Below are 20,179 nucleotides of genomic sequence, written 5' to 3'. Positions count from 1 at the left end.
CTTGTCTGCAAGCTGTGGCCTAACCCTGGTTATTTCCCAGGGGGCAAATCTGCCTGCAACTGCTCATTGGTTATTTTCATTCTATTCCAAGTCTTGCGGTAGCCTTTTAAGGACATCTGCAAAAAATGAAAGAGGGGGAGGGGAAGAAGGTCACTTGGTGTGTCCACTCCGAATGCAGCTCTCATACAGCCCTGCTGCTGGTACAGGTGACTTTGTGGGAGGCAGAGCCCTATCCTGCATGCGCTGGGCAGGGGCCACCAGGGTGGGAGCCACCGGGGAGACTCTTCTGAAGCATGTATTTCTGTTCAGTGAAGAAAGAAAGTGCAGGGTTTTGCTACAATTCTGTGCCACTTTGCGGTTCCAGACCAATGGGCCCATGTTTGACACCTAATTTACTGCCTAGCACCAAGTGACCACAGCAAAAGGAGAAAGCAACATGGAAAATGGTGCCAGGACCCAGATGTGAAACGCCGAGCTCATTTCCCAAGCACCCTGATTGGGGTTTTTTTGGTCATGCTTGTTGATATTATCGAGGTATTGAGAATTGAACCCAGGGCTTCACACACTAGGCATAAGCTCTACCACAGCTACATCCTGGTCCATTTTATTTTTTATTTTACTTTGAATCAGAGTCTGTCTAAGTCACTAACTTGCCCAGGCTGGCCTTGAACTTGCCACCCTTCAGTCTCAGCCTCTCAAGTAGCTGGGATTACAGGCAGATGCCACTGCATCCAGCTCTCTAGCTAGGTTTTAAACTACACTAATGATGTCTTTTATAGACCTCAGTGTGTGACCTGGCTGTGGCAATCTTGGTGTGCTCCTTATTTCTGAAACAAACGTGTTGTTTTCATGTTGCTCATATCTCTTCTGCAGCTCACAAGGAACCAGGGATTTTCTGTGTGTTCTGCACCATATTCAAAGGCTACAGGATTAGTTAGAAGCTTGAAGACTCACAGCAACTATATAAACACTTGGAACTGGCTTTTAAGTGATATTAAAAATCCCTTATTTTATTTTTTATTTAAAAAGCTGACTTTTTCATGTATACAGTAGCAAAAACTAAATTACCCACAGTGCAGAAAGGTTCAAAAGTTTCTAGAATTCATTAACAAGCAACTAAAAACACAATATTACTAGAGTGTCTCCCCAATACCTCAATAGACTGTCCCTAACAAGGAAAAAAATTTTTTTAAAATCACCCTTCATTTTGGTTTAGTAGTTAAAGCAACTGCTGAAATTTCTCACAGACCTACTATGTCCAAACACCTCTATACTGTTAGCCAAAAATCAAAATTCTAGACAAAAAAGTTGATGGCACAGAAGACTGGCCAATCCCATCGACAAGGCTGAGACAACGAGGCTCAGGTCCATCTTGGGGTGACTCACCTCCGCAATCTCCACTTTCCGCTCCCACATCTTGATGGTCTTCTCCAGGTCCTTATTTAAGATCTTCTCCCGGACATACGTCATCACCGGCGGCACCCGGAACTCAGCCATCTGCTTCCGCAATTTCTTGTTCAAAGCCTCTGCTTTGGCTCGGTCCTGGGTTGGGACGGAAAGATTACCCAGGGAGCCTCAGTAGCTTCTGCTTTGAGGACCTGCTGGTCCTACTATTTCTCCCCACAGTCTCAGTGTAGTTCTAAGAATAATGGTGAAATTTGCAAAGGGTAGGGAAATCACAATGTTCTCTCTCTCTCTCTCTCTCTCTCTCTCTCTCTCTCTCTCTCTCTCAGATTGTGATGTTTTAATGTGGTTCAGAAACACCAGTCTTTCCCTTCCTTTCCTTCCCTTCTTTCCCTTCTCTTCCTATCCTTTTCTTATTTTCTTTCTTCCTTTCCTTTATTAAGGAATATACTTATTTTGATTTGTTTTTTGTGTATGAAAAATTATATTTAAGTATATTTTTATTTCATCAGTCTCAACTCATTTTCCTGTCTTATTATTGTTATAAAATACACATAACAAGATTTTCTATTTTATGCATACACTTCACTAGCATTCAGTATACTCACATTGTTGTAAAACCATCATCACCACCCATCTCCAGAACTCTTGTATCTCCCCAAACTGCAACTCTAACCCCTTTAACAGTAACTCTCCTTGTCCCTTCCTTAAAGCTCCTGGTGACCACTATTCTTTCTGATGCTGTGAACTGACTGTTGTAGGTATCTCATGTAAGTGGAATCATACTGTATCCATCCTTTCTTGACTGGTTTATTTCACTCAGAATAATGTTCTCAAGGTTTATCACATGTTAAAATGCCCTTCCCTCTTAAGGCATGTCCATCGTGTATATATATAAGACATTTTGTTCATCTATTTGTCCATAATGAACACTAGGTTTCTTTTACCTCTTGGCTACTATGAATAATGCAGCTATAAATATGGGTATACAAAAAATACCTATTCAAGTCTCTGCTTTCAATTTTTTTGGTCATTACCCAAAAGAATTACTGGAACCTATGATAATTTAATTTTGTGATGAGTGTCTTTTTAATTTTTAAAAAAATTATCACAGTAAAATTAGTCCCTTTTTTTTTAACTAGTCCTTTTAATTGAGTGGATTTTTAAAAATTAGCATTGTCCTTTCAATTTTTATCCTACCAATTGTTTTGTGTAGGCAACACATTTGGAAAAATAACACGTTCAGGCCAGTGTGGCAGTGCGTGCCTGTAATCCCAGCACATTGTGATGCTGAGGCAGGAGGGTTATGAGCTCTTAGTGACTTAGTAAGACTCTGTCTCAAAAAAATTTTTTTTTAAAAAAGAGGATGGAGGGCTGGGGAAGTGGCTCAGTAGTCAAGCTCATACTTTGTATGCATAAGGCACTGGGTTTGATCTCCAGCACCACCCAAAAAAAAAAAAAAAAAAAAAAAAGGAGGCTGGGGATGTGGTTCAGTGCAAAGCCCTTGAGTTCGGTTGCTGGAACCACACACAAAAAAGTTCAAACATCTTTACTTTTAGTCCTAAAAACAAAATCTTAAATGAAAACGTTGAGGGCATGAAAGACTTGCAACACTACATCAAAATGCAATATCATTTTGGGATTCTCCATTTAAATAGTCTAAAGTTCAGGTGACAAGCTCCCATTACCACCCTGCACCCCACTCATGGAAGTCTTTCCAGAAGCATATAGTACTTTGAGGTTTTCTATAGCCTTCCAGAGAATCAAGCCAATAAAACATGTATTTTTTTTCTGTTTTTCTATTTTATTTTAATATAATACAAGTAGATATTAATAAAGAAAATATAAAACACTTTTGTTTTATGAAAAAATAAAATTTCATAATAACAAAATAGAGAATAACCATGGTCAACATACTGTGCATCATGATCTTGAAAGAATGACCAAAATGTTACTCACAGTACAAGTTAGGTGCAAAGGATTCTTTCCTACTGTGAGGAATGTTTCTCTTTTTTGACGCAAAAGGTAGCATATTCTATTCACTTTTATTAATCTAGCTTTTTTTTTCATTCAAATCTTGAAGCTTCCTCTGTATCAGTGAATGATTTATGCATTATTTTTGACAGCTGCATGATTTTCCTTGGGTGTATATCATAAATTAAGGAGTCTCCCATGAAGAGTCACTTAGCTTTCCCATCTCTTGCTACTATAACAAATAATGCTGCAACTACTAATCTTCTGAAAATAGTCACGTTGTAAATATGCAAGTTTATCAGTAGGACCAACTACTTAGAGTGAAGCTGCTTGTTCTAGTGGTTCTCACCAGAGGTGATTTTGCCAAGGGACATTTGGCAATGTCTGAAGAAATGTTTGTCACAGCTGGGGGGATCCTTCTACCATTTGGTAGAATAAAGCCAGGGATGTTATTAAACATCCCTACACTATCCAAGCCATTCCCTCCAAAAGAAAAAATTATCCAGCCCAAAATGTCAGTAGTGCCTCAGTTGAGAAACCTTGCCCTAAGCATATGTACATGTTTGTGTTTGCTAATTAGTGCTAAATTGCCCTCCATAATGACCAACTAAATTACATTTCTGCAGCAACGGTTGCGACTGCCAGTTCCCCCTCTTTGCTCATCTTGTTCTTATCAATTATAACCTTTGTTAATCTAGAGAGAAAGTAATATCCTGTTACAGCTTCATTTCGGATCCTTCACATTATGAGATAGAATATTTTTATCTGTTTGAGAGTTTTTAGCTTTCCTGCACATTGTTTAAAACCTTGTTTTTTCTAGTAGTTCATTTATTCTTATTAGTTTGCAAAAAATTTTTAAAAATAGGTAGTTCCTTGTAACTGGATGTGGTGGTCCACACCTGTAATTCTAGGTACTTAAGGGGCTAGGGCAAGAGAATCAAAAGTTAAAGGCCAACTGGGCAATTTAGCAAGAACCTACCTCAAAATAAAAAATTTTAAAAGGCTATGGATGTAGTTCAGTGGTAGAGCACTTGCCTAGCATTTGTGAGGTCACAGATTCAATCCCCAGCACCCCCACTAATTCCTTGTGGTGTTAGATATATTTTCCAATTATCTTTTAACTTTGCTTATAGTTTTTGCTTTGCAGAAAAGTTTTCAGTTCTATACAGCTGACTTTACTGATTTCATGTTTTTATGTTTTTTGAAAGGTTTCCTCATTCCAACATTATAATAAAATCTTCCCATTTTTTAAGGGCATCAATAATTTTATCATTTACATTTAAATCTCTGATATACCTGACTTAATTTCAGTATACGATATAGTTCCAACTTTATTTTTTTGTAAATTGCTACTGAGTACACCTAATCATTTATTCAAATATCTAGGGGCTGGGGCTGGGGATTTAGCTCAGCGGCAAAAGCACCTGCCTGGCAAGTGCAAGGTCGTGAGTTCGGTTCCCGGTACCAGAGAAAAACCAAAAAAAAAATAATAAATAAATATCTAGGGGGTGGAGATTTAGCTCAGCAGCACAGCGCCTGCCTGGCAAGCGCAAGGTCATGAGTTTGAGTCCTGGTATCAGAAGAAAAAAACAAAACAAAACAAAAAAATATCTAGCTGCCCTTTGCTTAATGCAATACCACTTTTATCAAAAAGATATCAATACCAAAACGTCATCAGACACTTGATCACACACACATCATATATGATCTATTTTGGGCTAACTATAGGACCTTATATATTTTTCTTTGAACTTGGTCTATTAATTAACATGTTTTTAATAATTAATTCATAACATATTTAGAATCTGAAAGATCTAGCCCTCTTACTTACATATTAACAATTTTGTGGATATTCACTTATTTCTCCAAAGAAATTTTTGAGTCAGTTTATTTAGACTTTAATCTCTGTTGGTATTTTCACCGGAATAGCATTACTTCATGAGTCAGTTTAAAGAGGACTAACATTTTATGACGTTGAATCTACCTTACCAAGTACTGCCTTTTAATTTCTTGCTTCACAAAGTAATTGGGTCACTGTATCATCCGAGAGCTGGTTAAAAATGAAGACCAGTTATTAAGGAGAACTCACCTGAAACAGCACTCATCCCTGGTTGTCAGGGTTACCATATCCATGACCACACCTGCACCCTCTAAGGATCAGTATCAGAGGATACGAGCAGCAGGGACGGCGGGCTTTAATGACCTAGTCCTGCCAACTCACTAAACAATGACAAGCCCGAGGGTAGGTGATTTCCCACAATCACTATATATTATCTAAAATGTACACCTTTCAACAAAAATTATAAGATAGGCAAAGAAAGAGAAAAGCGTAATACACACAGGCAAAATAAACTGCCTTTAGGAAAGTCCAGATGGTAGACATAGCAGACAGTGATCAGAGCAGCTATGTAAAGACTCAAAGCTATTCAAACTTTAAAGACTTAGTGGTCAACATGCAAGATTAATCAAAATAATTAATCATTAACTGTTCCTTTCAATAAAGTGATAGAAGTCAGTAGTACAATGTTTTCGTTCTTTTACTTCTAAAATTAAAAAAAAAATAAAAAATAAAAAAAACTTTAAAGACTTAAAGGAATGTATGATAATGTTTCATCAAACAGAGAATATAAATAAAAAATAGAAATTAAGACAACCAAATTGAACATCTAGGATCTTTTTCAATATGATAACTAAAAGGAAAATTTTACTAGATGGAAATCAACAGTAGGCTTAAACCATCAGAAGAAAGAATCAGTAGATGAAGACAGGCTGATAGACAATTATACAATACTAAAAATGAGAGAAAAAAGCAAAAAGGAATAGACTCAGGGAAATATAGAATACCACTGAGTGTACCAACACACATGTAAAGGACATAACAGAAGAGAAAGGAAAAGAAAATATCCATAGACTCAAAAAACCAAAAACTCCCTAAATTTGATTTTAAAAAAAATAGCTACACACACAAAGAAGTCAATAAACTCCAAGTAGGATATATGCAAAGAAATCTAGCCCCAGACACATCACACTCAAAATGTTTCACGACAAGGCAAAGAAAAAATATTGAAAACAGCAAAAGAAAATAATTCATCACATTTAAGAGAAAAAACAATAAAAAAGCAATAAGATTAACAGCTGAGGCCAGGTGTGGTAAAAATGCTGTAATCCCAGCACTTGAGAGGCTGAGGCAGGAGGATCGCTGTGGGTTCAAATCCAGCCTGGATGATATAGTGAGACTTTTCCTTAAAAAAAAAAAAGCTGGCTTTTTTTGTAGAGGATGTTATTCTCCATAAAAGATGTGATGTGCCGCCAGCGGTGGTGGGGCACATTTGTAATCCCAGCACTCTGTGAGTCTGAAACAGGAGGATCATAAATTCAAGCCCATCTGGACAATTTAGGAACTTATTGAGATGTCACAAAACAAAACTATAAAAAGGGTGGGGGTATAGCTCAGTGCAGAGACACTGCAGTCAATCCCCAGTACTAAAAAAAAAAAAAAAAGGCTATGATGTAGATGACATGACAAAACTGGGTCACATGGAGTGACCCTGTGGCTTCTTGGCTCTTGCAGGCAGGCTTGGGGCCACACATGCTGATGGAGCTGCTTCAGACCCACTCAAGATAATCACCCTAACAACTATATTAATAGCTTCAGCAGTTGACAAAATCTCTTTATGTGTGGACCCACTGGTTCACCCCACAAAGGCTGCGTCCTCTATTTCACACACGTGGAAAAGTCTGATCTTATTCAAGGGCCCGTGCAAGGCTGGAAGCCAGCAGCACCAAACGGAGACCAGGCTTTCTGACTTTGAGCCCAGTGCTTTCTCCTGTACCCTCCTAAAAGGATCCTCTTTGAATCGTATCTTATGTTAAATTTTATCTCAAAGTTTCAGGAAAAGTTGTATGTGCATTCAGCTACATATGCTCAGGAAAATGACTTGCTGATTCTGCCTACCTTTTCCCACTGACCGCAGGCCCTGGGGGCCACTATTCCTTAGTTGGTCCCTGAGATAGGCTGCTCAACCTGTGTGTATCCACTGTACCAGTGGACGGTTACATCTTTAAAGAGGCCACACTCTCTCTTCTCTGTGTAAAACATTTTGGCCTGTGAACTTTCTCTCATATTAGTTAGGCAGTCACATAAAGAGTATACATTTTTTGACACTGAACTTTAAATATTGTATTTTATTGGTCAATTAGGGGATTCTTAGGTGTTACTTAGATCCCATGAAATTTTTAATTTGTTAGCTGACTCTAGCACTTCACTCAAAAGTAACTGCAGCATGACTGGGCTGCATATCTATTTGATGACTCAGAGCTATTTTGATTTTTGTGGTGTAGGCTTCTTCAATAAATAACTAATGTGTCATAGGTCTCAGAGGACCCCGACTGAAGCCCTTGCAGACAGAAGGGGACAAATGTTCTGTTTTTCCTCTCCTACCTCCTCTACTTGTAGGGTTTCTCTTTGAATTTTTTCAAGCAGTTCATGTCTCAGCAAGATCTCCTTGTCCAAATTGTTGTACATTTCCATTGCTTGGTGGAGCTTGTTCTGAAACACATCAACACAGCAAGTCTTGAGCTAAGAGGACCTCGAAGAACTGCAAGAAGCACAGGCAAAGAAACCCTGGTCTGCCTTTCCCACAGGTGCTCAGGCTTTCAGGAGCCTAGTCTCTGAGCAACAGTGGTGCAGGAGAGGCCCTTAGGATCTTGCCCTCAGCCGGAGAGGCAGAGTGGTCAGATTCACCAAGACCCAAATCCTTTCTTACTAAGGGAAACGTTGGGCAAGTCCCAGACTTCTCAAAGCTTGGTCTGGTTGCCTTGTAGGAGGCTGACAGGACATATCCATAGAAAGCTGAGTGCAGTGCCTGGCATAGGGAGGACACACTTGACACACAGCTCACAACTACCTCTCTAGGATGGTGAGGGAGAAACACTCCATAGCAGGTGGGTGCTACTGCTATACCCACTTACAGCAGAGAGTACTGGCTTTTACGGAGGTGAAGCAGTTTGCTCAAGTTCACAGAGATGGGGGAGCCAAGATCTGAACACAGCAAGTGTGATTCCCTGGCTCATGGGCCCCTTCACTGTTTCAGTTGGCTCAAGAGGTCTGGCTTGCTTGGGGTGCGGGTGGGGGTCCTGCAGAAGCTTCCTCAAAGATTTCCCTTCCATAATCTGCCCTCTACCAGATCCCCCAGGTCCCTGTTTCCTAGATTTGAATCACTTTCCCTCAGCAAGGATCAGCCAGAGAAGTCGGGAAGTGCTCTGCTTGGCCGAGGACTGGGCCCAGGGAAAGGCCACTGATTTCACGGAGCTCACTCACCCTGGGAACCCTGGGAACCCTGGGAGCCCACCCTGCATCAGGCATGTCAGTGAAACAACATAGCCCCTGGCTGTCACAGTCCAGACAGAGGTAACAGGCAGTCAGATCACTGCGAGAAGACTGGTAAAACTGCAGCTTGTCAAGCTGTCTGGATGCCAGGACAGGGATTGGAGAAGGTTGTCCTGGGAAGGATAGGGGAAAGAGAGCTGAAAAGATGCATCGAGCATAGCTCCAGGAGGAGGCAAAAGAGGAACAGTCCAACCTAAGGAAAGAACCTGAGGGAGGCGATCTAAAAGGAGAGAGAAGAGGTAAGCAAGCTTAGGGTGTCAAAACTTAGATACAGCAAGAGAGCCTGGAGCCACCCGCCTGGGAGACCTTAAAACCTTGGGGCCTGCACCCGCCCCTCCTTCTAGCCCCACACCTGTAAGGCTGGTTTCCTACTCAATGTCCTGAGCTCACTTAAGAGATCAGATGAGGGGACAGCTACAGGGCAGAGAGGCACAGCAGGACTCTGCCGCCACCAGCCATTCAGGTGGGAGGACAGAAGAGCAGAGGGAAGATGCAGGGAAGGAGAGAATGGAACGCAGGGCCACGGCCAGGCGACCATTGGCTCTGCTGGGGCAGGGTCTTCACAAAGCTGTGGAGAGAGCGAAGCATGTGATGATCCATTGAGACGTCAGTCACTTTTGGCTACTGCCAAAAAGGCACGTAGGGTGCCAAATGATCACAGACCTTGTGGCTCGAAGCAACAGAACTTTCTATGGGTCAGAAGTCTGGTGCAGTGTGGCTGGATTCTCTGCTCACAATCCCACCGGACTGAGCTCAAAGTGTCGGCAGGGACTGTGGTTCTTATCTGAGGTTCAGGTCTTCTTCCAAGCCCACTCCTTGTTGGCAGAATGCATTTTCTTGAGGTTGTAGCCCTGAGTCCCTGGGGTTTTTGTTTGTTTTTTTTGGTTTTCTGACTGCCGTCAGGAGGTGGCTTTCAGCTTTTAGAGGCTACTCTCAGTCCCTCCCATGTGACCTCCTCTATCTTCAAGCACGAACAGAGAACTTCCGGCCCCCCAAATTCCCTTTGTGCTTCATATCTCTGACTTCCTCTTCCAGAGAAACTGCTTTCACCAGCCTCATGAGATTAGGTCAGACCCATCTATCATGATCTAATCATGTAACAGGCAGAAAGTGACCAAAGCTGCCACACATAGTCCTGACCAGATTATGCAGGGCATGCACCAGGGACGGAGTCTGGCCACAACTTAGAATACCACTTTCTGCAGGCCCCCAGTCACTAATTTAGCTAGTTGAGAGTGACTCATTGCTGCTGTAGTCACATAATTTCACTCTACCAGACAACACCAGGCAGGCTGGAGGGCATAACATCAGAGAAAAAGGTCCCACTCTGACTCAGAAAAGTCAGAGAAGGTCATGTGTGTCTTGTGCTATAAGTACTGTACCCTCAGTATTTGGCCCTGTGCCTGGCATATTGTAAGTATTGGTGCTTCTTCTAATAGAGGAAAGTCATTCTTCATGTTTTTAACAAGTCTCACCCTTGGGTGTTTGATGCTTATATCGCAGGGGCCTCTCCTGTCACCCTCCCACCCCAACCAAACACACACCTAAGCTGCTAGTGTTCCTTGCACAATATTGTCTGAGCACCAGCTCTGACCACGCCCTGTCCTCAGGGCTGGGGACACAACCCAAACCAGACAAAACTCCATCCTGTGTCCAGACACACTCACATCTGACAGGTGAAGTATCTTGGCCAGATGAAGCACCTCCCATAGCAGAGCACTATTTAATCCCAGGTGAGGTCCAACTCTACACGTCACAAGGGTTCTGAGAAGTGGGATGAGGAAGAAGAGCTCCCGTCTCTGTCTTACCCTATCATGTGTGTCACCTTCAGACTCTTGTGGGGCACATTATGTGCCCCTGCCCTCCCCCATCTGCTTACTGTCACATGAACAGGCCTATAGCACACTGGCCACTAGGATTCCGACCAGACTGGCTCCTGTTTGGCCAGCTGTGGCCTACATCTCTGCCACCCCAGTACTGCAACCAATCAGCATCATGAGTTCAGACCCGCCCTACAGAGCTCAGGCCTGCAACCTGGAAGTTTCATTTTATGAACTAGTAGCTTCTCCACTCCCCAAACCCCACAAGACCAGACAGGCCTGGTGCTACTTAATTGACACACAGGATAAGATCAAGGCCCAGTGTGACCTTGCTGGGTGCTACCAGCTCTCCAGACTGCGAAGGCCTGGGAGTCCTGGGGACTGGCTTCATCTTGAGATAAGAGTGATCAGATACTAAGTATGGATGAGATAAGCTACAAGCAGATGATCTGTTGGACAATTATGACACATAAGTGTCAGAATGCTGGCACAGTATTTTCTACCTGCTCTCGGCCAGGGGAAGGCAGTCGAGTGAGACATACACCGAGCTGGGAGTCCTAGCTTTGTCACCAATGTGGGGCTTGGATGGCAAATACGGTACTCTGCATCTTTCAGACTTGGCTTTTCCATATGTAAAGAGAAAAACATGAAACACAGCCTGGTCTGAACGTATTCAATTCACAGTTTTAAATAATACTGTGTGGGCCAAATGACCCGCCTGTGAGCTCCCTAGGCCCATGGACACCACTGCCACCTGGGCACTGGACTGGGAGTCAGCAAATTTTTTATATAAAGAAACACATATTAGATGTTTTAGGCTTTGCAGGCCCAGAGGCAAAATTGTGGATATTATGTAGTTACTTATATCAATAAGAGAAAAAAACAAAACCAAATTCCTATAAATGTTTTATTGATGACAGTAAAATTGTAACTGAGCTGGAACCCAGCTACTCAAGAGGCTAAGGCAAAAGGATCACAAGTTCAAGCCCAAGCTGGGCAACTTAATGAGACCCTGTCTCAAAATAAAATTAAAATGGGTGAGGGATATAGTTCAGCACTCCCTAGTACAATACACAGTCTGCTGACAGCCGGGTTAGGTGGTCGCTAGAGGGTGACCAGGTAGGTCTGGTCTGCTGGGGACAGGTCTTTTTCATGCCGACTATTCCTGCTTAATTATTAATAGTGCCTCTTCTCTCTTTCTCGAAAGCATTGCATTTGGGTGATAAATAATTTACTAGCTTTCTGGTTTATAGGGAAAACTTTTTTTCACAAGCTTTTAAGCATGGAAGTACTTAATATATGCCTAAATTAACCAGGGCCCTAAATGTGGTTAGCTTTCAAAATATTGTGCATAAAAATCACCTGGGGAATTAAAACAAAACAAAGCACATGGCCCTCACCCTTTATTTCAGTGGGGGAGGGGTGTCAGAGACTCGGGCATGGGTATATTTTTTTAAAGAGAAAAAGCACCCCAGGTGGTTCTCAGGTGCAGCCAGGGTTTGGGGGCACTCAGGGAACTTTAGAAGGCATGGCTTTGTCAAGACAAATGGGGGACAGGGAGGGACACCTAAGCGCTGGGTGAAACTGCAGTGTGCACAGGGACCTCCCCGCGGCCAGGAAGGAGGGTGCAGGAAGCCTTGTGGGGGTGCCGGACACTGGGTGGGCCTTACTTTGTAGGTGCTGAGGACCTGCAGGGTGTTGCCAGATGCCAGCTTCAGCTGAATCAGTTCTTGATTCTTTGCTTCAATCATCTCTAAGAACTGAGCGTTTTCGATGTTCAGCTGCTGAAAATCAACTTCGTGGAGGGCCTCGCCTACCTCTTCCTTCTACAGCTCAGAAGAAAAGAGGGTATTTCAGGCGAGGCTTCCGATGGCAGGCACACACCTTGCAACCTGGTGAGGCTAAGTTATCCGGTCATTTGACAGGCGTACTGGGTACCTGCTGGGAACAGGCACGGTGCTAGGCTCTGGGGATTTGGGTGAACACATGAGGGTGCACAGATGCCTGTAGGTGCTGAGGCAATGGTGTCTCAACAGTGTGGTTGCAGGGATATGGGCAGGAGGACACAGAAGCCCCTTGGCCAGGCCAGGGACCTTCCCAGGGGCAGGGGTGCTTAAGCCAGGCTGTGAAGGAAGAATGGGAATCAGGCCATTTACAAGGCATTTTTAAAATCTGAAATCCAGAAAAAGCAGCCAGTGAATTCCCCCCTCCCCTCGACTCTATATTTTTGCAGGGTGGGTGTTTTTGTTTACGGGGTTCCCTCCTTGACCAGCCCCACCTCCCCTGACCCACCAAGCCCCTGCCATCTTACCGTTGCAGTCGCAGTAGCCCGCCCTGCACCCTGCTATAGTTCCCCACCCCACTGCTCTGCTTGCACCCATGAGCCCTGGGGACTGTGCTTCTTCTCCTTCCCCAAACAACACACTTTCCTTAAGCCCAAGTCAACCCATCCCTCCTGCACCAATGTTTCCAGCCTGCTCTCCGCACTTCTCTCCATTGAGCCTCTGGCAGCTTAAGGCTGTGGCCCTTGTTACTCCCTCCCTAACCCACTCCTCCCAGTCTTAAGAAGACAGGGCCCACGTCTGGGTCATCTTGGAGCAGCAACTGCGTGCAGGCTCAAGGTCATCCATCTTCTCCCCATGTCAAATGCCAGGCCCTCTTCAAGATGCCTGAGCCCGCATGAACCCCTGAGGACCAGGAACTCACCAGCCACAGGCAGCTCTACTGAGGCAAGATTCTGTCTTACACTGAATTTGAAATTCCTTCTCTGACACCTCCAGCCCCAGCGCTGCCCTCAGTGCCCTCCCCATCGGTGTGTTGGCTCTTCTCACTGCAGTTTTCAGAAGCTGGAGACAGTAATCTCGGCCCTCCTGCACCCTCTGCAGTTGAACCCATTGGTCCCAGGCCTTGCGTTGTGTTTCCCATTCCTCTTGACATCATCCTTCATTCCACCCAAACTCTTCTTTCTAGAACTCATTCTTTCAAGTATGCCACTCACACTGGGACACAAACCTACAGGTTGAGTCTGCTCAGAACAGAGCAGGGCTAAGGCCAGTCCTTCCTTGGGCTGGGCACTGTGTTTTTAGGAGAGCCACTTGGGCCCCAGCGTTGCCTCCAGCTGAAGTGACTTTATCGGGTACTCAGAGGCTGAGTCAGCCTGTACTTGTACAGATATTTGGGAGGATTGAAGTGGAGGGTCTTACATTTGTTCTTAGTCATGTTTTTAAAGTTGTCTCAGCTTGTTGAGGTCTTTCGGGATCCTGAGTTAATCAAGCAGGATCCCCTAGACATGTTAATTCTCCTGCCTAATTTTGTGTCACTCTCTGTGGCCACCTCTGATACACATGGCATCAGTGATCATGTTTGAATTCATGATAAAAACACTGAGCAAGAAAAGGATGGAGCTACATATCACTCTGGAGACCTTGAGCCACATCTGCCTTATTGCCTTTACCCCAGAGTCCTTAGCATCAGCTGCTCAAAGAGTCACCAAACCACAGTATTACTGTGCCATCCCAGATACACTCCCCCAAAGGCCAAGTGTTTCATGAGCATCTTTTAACCCAAACAACCCTATCTGCAGAAAACCCCTGCATAAAAATGGTACAAGTTTCTTACAGTTGCTATAACAAATTACCACAAACTTGACCACTGAAAATAATGCAAATACAGGTGTAAATTGTTTTACAGTTCTGAAGTCTGAAGTCTGAGGTGGTTTTTAGAGCTAAAATCAGGATGTTGAAAGGGCTGCTTTTCTTCTAGTGGATCTAGAATGCTTCCTATTTCAAGATTCCAGAGGCTGCCTACATCCGTTGGCTCTTGGCCCCTTCCTCTGTTATAAGTCCTTTATTATGATCTCTGCTTCCTTTATCATATCTTCTCTCACCATTCTCCCTCTCTCTGATAAGGACAGAGCCCACACTGGGCCCAGTCAGGTAATACAAGATCATCTCCTTATCTCGAGGTCCTTAAACTAATCACTTACTATGTAAGACAACTTATTTATGGATTTCAAGGATTAGGACAGGGACATCTTGGAGGGAGGCACTATCATTCAACCAAAGGAGGGAAGGAACGAAAAGGCAGGGAAGGGGAGGACCACATACCTGCCTCAATTGTAAGAGCATTTTTTTCCTCTGAACTTTGAGAGAAACATTTTTCAAACGTAATTTATCCTTCATATTATCCTAAAAGACAGAGGCAGATGTTAATCAACTTCTTTTTCTCAGTTGGTTTGAAAAGTAGATCTGTGGCTGCAAAGCAAACCTTGGCCCTAACATTCATTTATTTATTTTCACACCCTTTTACTTCTTTCCAAGTTGGTGTTGTGGTGGCATTCACTTCAATCATGAGGTGCAGAGGAAATTGAGCCTGCCCCATGCACATTTTACATTACTTTTATTTTTGGGTCTTTTTTAAAATTTAAAACTACTACTCATCAAAAGACCCCTTTACATAAACAGCAAGCCACAAAATGGGAGAAAATATTCACTAACTTATGTATAATAATGTATGTATATTCTGAATATATAAAGAACACCTATAGTTCAGTAAGAAAAAGCAAACAACCCAATAAAATGGACAAAATATTTAAACATCTCACAACTAACATATTCATATGACAGGAAATAGAATTTTAAAAATACTATTCGAAATTAGAAAAATAAAACCAAATAGGTACATACTACACACTAGAATTTCTAACATAAAAATTAATAATAACACCAAATGCTGATGATGATGTAGAGCAACTGGAACTCTCATGTGTTTCTAGTAGGGATGTAAAATAGAATAACTTTTGGAAAATACTTTGGCAGCATCTTACATTGCTAAAAACACATCTACTCCATTGCCCTACATTGCTTTTAAATGCAAGATTATTTAGGTAGAGTGTTCCTGTAGGGGACTTTCCTAGTGAAATGATCTCATGATTCTTTGGTCTGTTACCCAAAGGAAGTTTACTTAAATTCTGATAGTTTACAGAATTTTTATTACTCTGCATGTTAGGGCTAATAAGCCTACTTAACTGTCCCCAGGATCCAACTCTTGACATCCTATCGAGTCTCTGGAAATGAAAGCACACCCTCCCCATTCACCTTCCTTCCCCATGCTAACAGGAGGTCCGTCTCCTTATAATAAGGAAATGGAGAAAGCTTGAGATTTACCTGTCCTGCTCCATGCAGTCACCTGACTAGCTCTGCTTCACATCCTTTTGAAGAAAATACATTACATCTTGAAACAAATAACAACAATGCAAAAGAGGAAATCCATCTGAGATACTCTAATATTCATCCAGCCTAATTGATTTTAGCCTTGGTAAGCATGCATTTTAAACCTGCACGAACAAAATAATGCCCCCCAGACGCATTTTGGGGGATGCAAGGAATCTCTATATGTGGGCAACATTCCTGGTGGACCAAATGGAGCTAGGCTGCCTCACGTGGGTCATTTCTGTGTTGCTGTCTGACTCCATCCTCCCTTCTGGAGTTCTAACCACCTGCCAACTCACCCTCCGGTGGTTCATGTCTTCAATGTATTTCATCACTTTCTGAGTAGCCAAGATACTCCCTTTCTTCTTGGATATGGTTTTTAGAATATCTTTTTCAAACTCATGCACTGCTTTCTGAACTTCAGTCCATCGAATTTCAGCTTCTTCGATGATTGCCTAGGAAAGACAGCACACAAAAGAAGATAGTGTCCAAAATTTTTTGAAGGACATATCTCCCAGGAGATCTACCTATCTAGTCCTCCTTGTATCTCTCCTTTTGTATGTTTTTTATTAGTCCTAGAAAGATATCCTGATATACAAGCCTGACTACATGAATATTATTATTAAAAAGCATGACTCACAAAAGCTAACTTCCATAAAAGAGCAAAGAAATAAAAATAAAGTTTCAGGCATCTTTTAAGTGTGTATTTCCATATCCGGAATATTATTGCTCTTTTATGAGTTATGTTACACACAAATACCTGCATGATATTTTTATCATAAATCACAGTTAAATCTAAAGAGATGAACTGGTGAGGAGATAAAACACTCATACACTTCTGTAACTTTTTAAAAAAGATGTTATAAATGAATGTACAAATGGACCTAATGCTAAGTGAAATAAATATGACACAAAAGGCTAAATCTATGGTTTCTTTTATATGAAAAACCAAAATATAAAGAGCAATATAAAAGAGATATGACAGGAAACAGGAAAGTAGACATTGTAGGGATGGGAGGGGCATTTGTGATGGGGGAAAGGGAAGGACTAGGAGAGGAAGAGGAAGAAAATGATTAAGATGCGATATGTATATGCACTAGTTCCCCAAGGTGATTATAAGTATTATGTATTGCAAACATATACCAATAAAAATATACTTAGAAGTCACCCATTTGTATCTTTACTTTCTGCAGAACTGCCTTCCATAAACATTAAATAGGGAAATTTCAGAAATAAGTAATTTCTAAGTTTTAAATTGTACACCATTCTGAGAAGTATGACAAAATCTCAGTCATCCCACTCTATCCTGCCTGGAACATAAATCATCCCTTTGTCCAGTGTACCCTTGTTATATATGCTATCCTCCCATTAGTCACTTAGTAGTTATTTCAGATATCATATTGACTTTGGTGGAATTGCAATGTTTGTGTTCAAGTAATGAATAATGGCCCCAAAGTGCAAGAGTAATGATGCTGGCACTTTTATTACAATGTATTGTCACAATTATTCTATTTTATTATTAGTTATTATTAACCTTTTACTGAGCCTCATGTATAAATTAAACCTTTTCATAGGTGTGTATGTACAGGGAAAAGCATAGTACATATAGGGCTTGATACTACCAAGTTTCAGCAATCCACCAGACATCTTGGGACATATCCTCTGCAGATAAAAGAACTATTATACGTTGACAAGGGAAAATACTTCTGAGCCAAAAATATAGTTACAAAGTTATGATGCCTTTTTAAAAAATTCATATATTCAAAGAAAATAATTTAAACTATAGAAGGGCATAAGTCCAAGGGTTAGCAATGATTATTTCTAGTAAGGTGGTAAATTTGTGGATGTCCCTTTAGCTTCCCTGTATTTCCTGTGTTTTAAAATGTTCTACAGCAAATATAGACTGCCTTGAAATAAACACCCACACACACACACACACCTTTTTTTTTTTGCCATGGGGGAATCAACACAGGACCTTCACACTGAGCTACCTCCTTAGCCCTTTTTTATTTTTTGTTTTGAGACAGGTTCTCATTAAGTTACTAAGTTTCCCAGGCTGGACTCAAAACATTCACACTATTTTAAAGGGCAAAATGAGAAATAAGTATGGCTGCAGACTAGCAAATCATACTAGTTCAGGCTTTCCCATGGCACCAAGAAGCCAAAGTGTCTTCACCGGCCCTCCTCAGGCTCCAGTCTCTCCCCAGCCCCGTCGTCTTCACAGGCTAGAACATCAGTCACCTTACCTGCTGCTTTCAACATGATGCTCTCCTGGTCAGTTGTCCTCAGTGGGATCCAGGCTTTCAAGACATCAGGGATAAACTCCTCTGCCTGGCTCTCAAGGTCTTGTTGACTTACTCAATCTCTATTTCCTTGCTCATGTCATTGACCTTACCCAGGGTTCCCTTCTTTTCCATTCTTGAAACAAATGCCGTCCTTCTTCAAGGTCTTGCCAAGGTCCATGGGTAGCCCTATTTTGGCCACTGTAGCCACAATTGACATGTACACCACGTGATCTACCAGGATAGAGCAATGCTACCAAGCAAAGATCCTAAGAGCCTAAGCATCTTTGACTTGCCAGAATTTGACAGTGATTGCTTGGAAAGAGAAAGAAGAGGAGAGAGGTTCAAAGAGAAAGAGAAAGGAAAGTTCAGCTTATATGATTCAGGGGTTCTACGGTGCGAGACATGAGTCCACTGATATGACCATTTCAAGGCAATGAGTGTGATTCCATGTCTGTCCACCTTTCAGTGGAAAAATAGAAACAGGAAAACTTAGAACAGAAGTACCTACGTTTCATTTAATATGGCTCTCAAATGCAAGCCAACAACTTCATGCCATGGCAAGTGAATTAGAGGGATGTGTCTTCTCTGGAGGAAATCCGACTTTGTTGGACCCATCGAAAGATGTTATGTTGGTCTCCAACAGGACAAGGCCTGTGATCATGCACGATGTATATGAAGGGTGACAGGGATTTTTCCGCCCACTTCACTAACTGTATTAGTAAAGAATTATTATCAAGTTTTGAGGATACTCATGGTTATTATAGTTATTTTTTTAAAAAGAATATGTATCTTAGAGACAGATGCTAAAATATTTGCACATAAATGATACATCTAGGGTTCATGTGATGGTTGATTGTGTCAACTTGAGTCAGAGAAGCTCAACTAAATTGGCTCAGCAATACCACACTTTAGGGTGTGGAAGACCCACCCTAAGGCAGTTTGTCAGCTGGATGGTATAAAGGGGAAATGAAGGAGGACAGATTTGCTTCTGTTTCTTCAGAGGAGCTCCAGTCCTCACCTTTGTCTCGGACATCATCTCCTGGCTTCCAGTGCAGATTCTTCAGCCTTCCACTGCAGACCCATTAGCCTCCTGATATGGACTCACATGGGACACTGCAGTGAGTTCCAGACCTCCACCTGGATCCCTCAGTTTCCAGTGTGCAGATGCCCTCTGCACTCTTCCTCATCGACTCTGTGGGTGGTCATTGTAAGCCAGTCTTGTAAATTCTTATATATTTGTGTATCTATGTTACATCTGTTTCTCTAGTAAACACTGACTGATCGATCCAGTGCACTTCATAGAAACCCTGCACCATGAAGGGAAGCTGCTGGGACATCTACAAAGCAAAAGTGGCCATGTATTGATAAAAGTTGCATCTGGGTGTGGAATACACAGGGGTTTGTTGTGCTAGCTGTCTACTTTTGAGTACTTCTGAAATTTTCCACTTAAAAAAGTTTAAAACAGAACTAGAGAAAACAATCCTAAAATTCATATGGAACCAGAAGAGCAAAAGTAATTCTGAGTAACAAAAGCAAGGCAGAGGCATGGCAACCCCAGACTTTAAGTTATGTTACAAAGCTACCGTGATTAGAAACAGCATTATGTAGGCAAATAAATAAATAAATAGGACTTGTGGTCCAATGGAACAGAATAAAGGATGCACAAATAACACTAGGAACTCAGCTAGTTATCTTTCACAATGGGCCCCAATACTTTCTCTGGAGGAAAGATAGCCTCTTTAACAAATGATGCTGAAAAACTGGCTATCCACATGCTAAAGATTGAACCCAGACCCATATCTCTCACCGTGCACTAAACTAAAATCAAAATGGATCAAAGACCTAATATTAAAACAGAAACACCTAGTCTGCTGAAAGACAAAATAAGTGAAAGCTGAAGACAAAGGTATACGCAAAGACTTTCTGAAGAGGACCCCAGTGACATATAAAATAATACCAAGAATCAACAAATGGGATCATATCAAATTAAAAAGCTTCTGCACAGTAAAGGAACAGAGTAAAGATACAACCTACAAGTAGGAAAAATAATTGCTAGCTACTCCTCAAACAAAGGACTATTATATAGAATATATAAAT

General features: G+C 41.9%; 1 protein-coding gene across 3 annotated transcripts in view; it reads right to left on the bottom strand.

Annotated features, from left to right (window-relative positions):
* Positions 1-11: 11 nt before the first annotated feature.
* Positions 12-20,179, bottom strand: part of Ccdc113 (coiled-coil domain containing 113) — a 24,546-nt gene continuing 4,378 nt past the window's right edge. Inside the window, exons 4-9 of one of the 3 annotated variants that reach the window (XM_005388436.2) lie at positions 16,097-16,252; positions 14,694-14,774; positions 12,258-12,413; positions 7,820-7,927; positions 1,387-1,542; positions 12-116 (exon numbers count right to left, since the gene is read on the bottom strand). In XM_005388436.2, the coding sequence (XP_005388493.1) occupies positions 30-116; positions 1,387-1,542; positions 7,820-7,927; positions 12,258-12,413; positions 14,694-14,774; positions 16,097-16,252 (744 nt within the window). In that variant the 3' untranslated portion in view covers positions 12-29. The remainder of the gene's footprint in view (positions 117-1,386; positions 1,543-7,819; positions 7,928-12,257; positions 12,414-14,693; positions 14,775-16,096; positions 16,253-20,179) is intronic. The other 2 variants (XM_013516275.1, XM_005388437.2) reach the window with 2 other exon arrangements.

Source organism: Chinchilla lanigera, unplaced genomic scaffold, assembly GCF_000276665.1.
Source record: "Chinchilla lanigera isolate Chin_1 unplaced genomic scaffold, ChiLan1.0 scaffold00032, whole genome shotgun sequence".
Lineage (NCBI taxonomy): Eukaryota > Metazoa > Chordata > Mammalia > Rodentia > Chinchillidae > Chinchilla > Chinchilla lanigera.
Note: the sequence above shows the minus strand (reverse complement) of the source record. Positions and strands in the feature narration are given on the sequence as shown.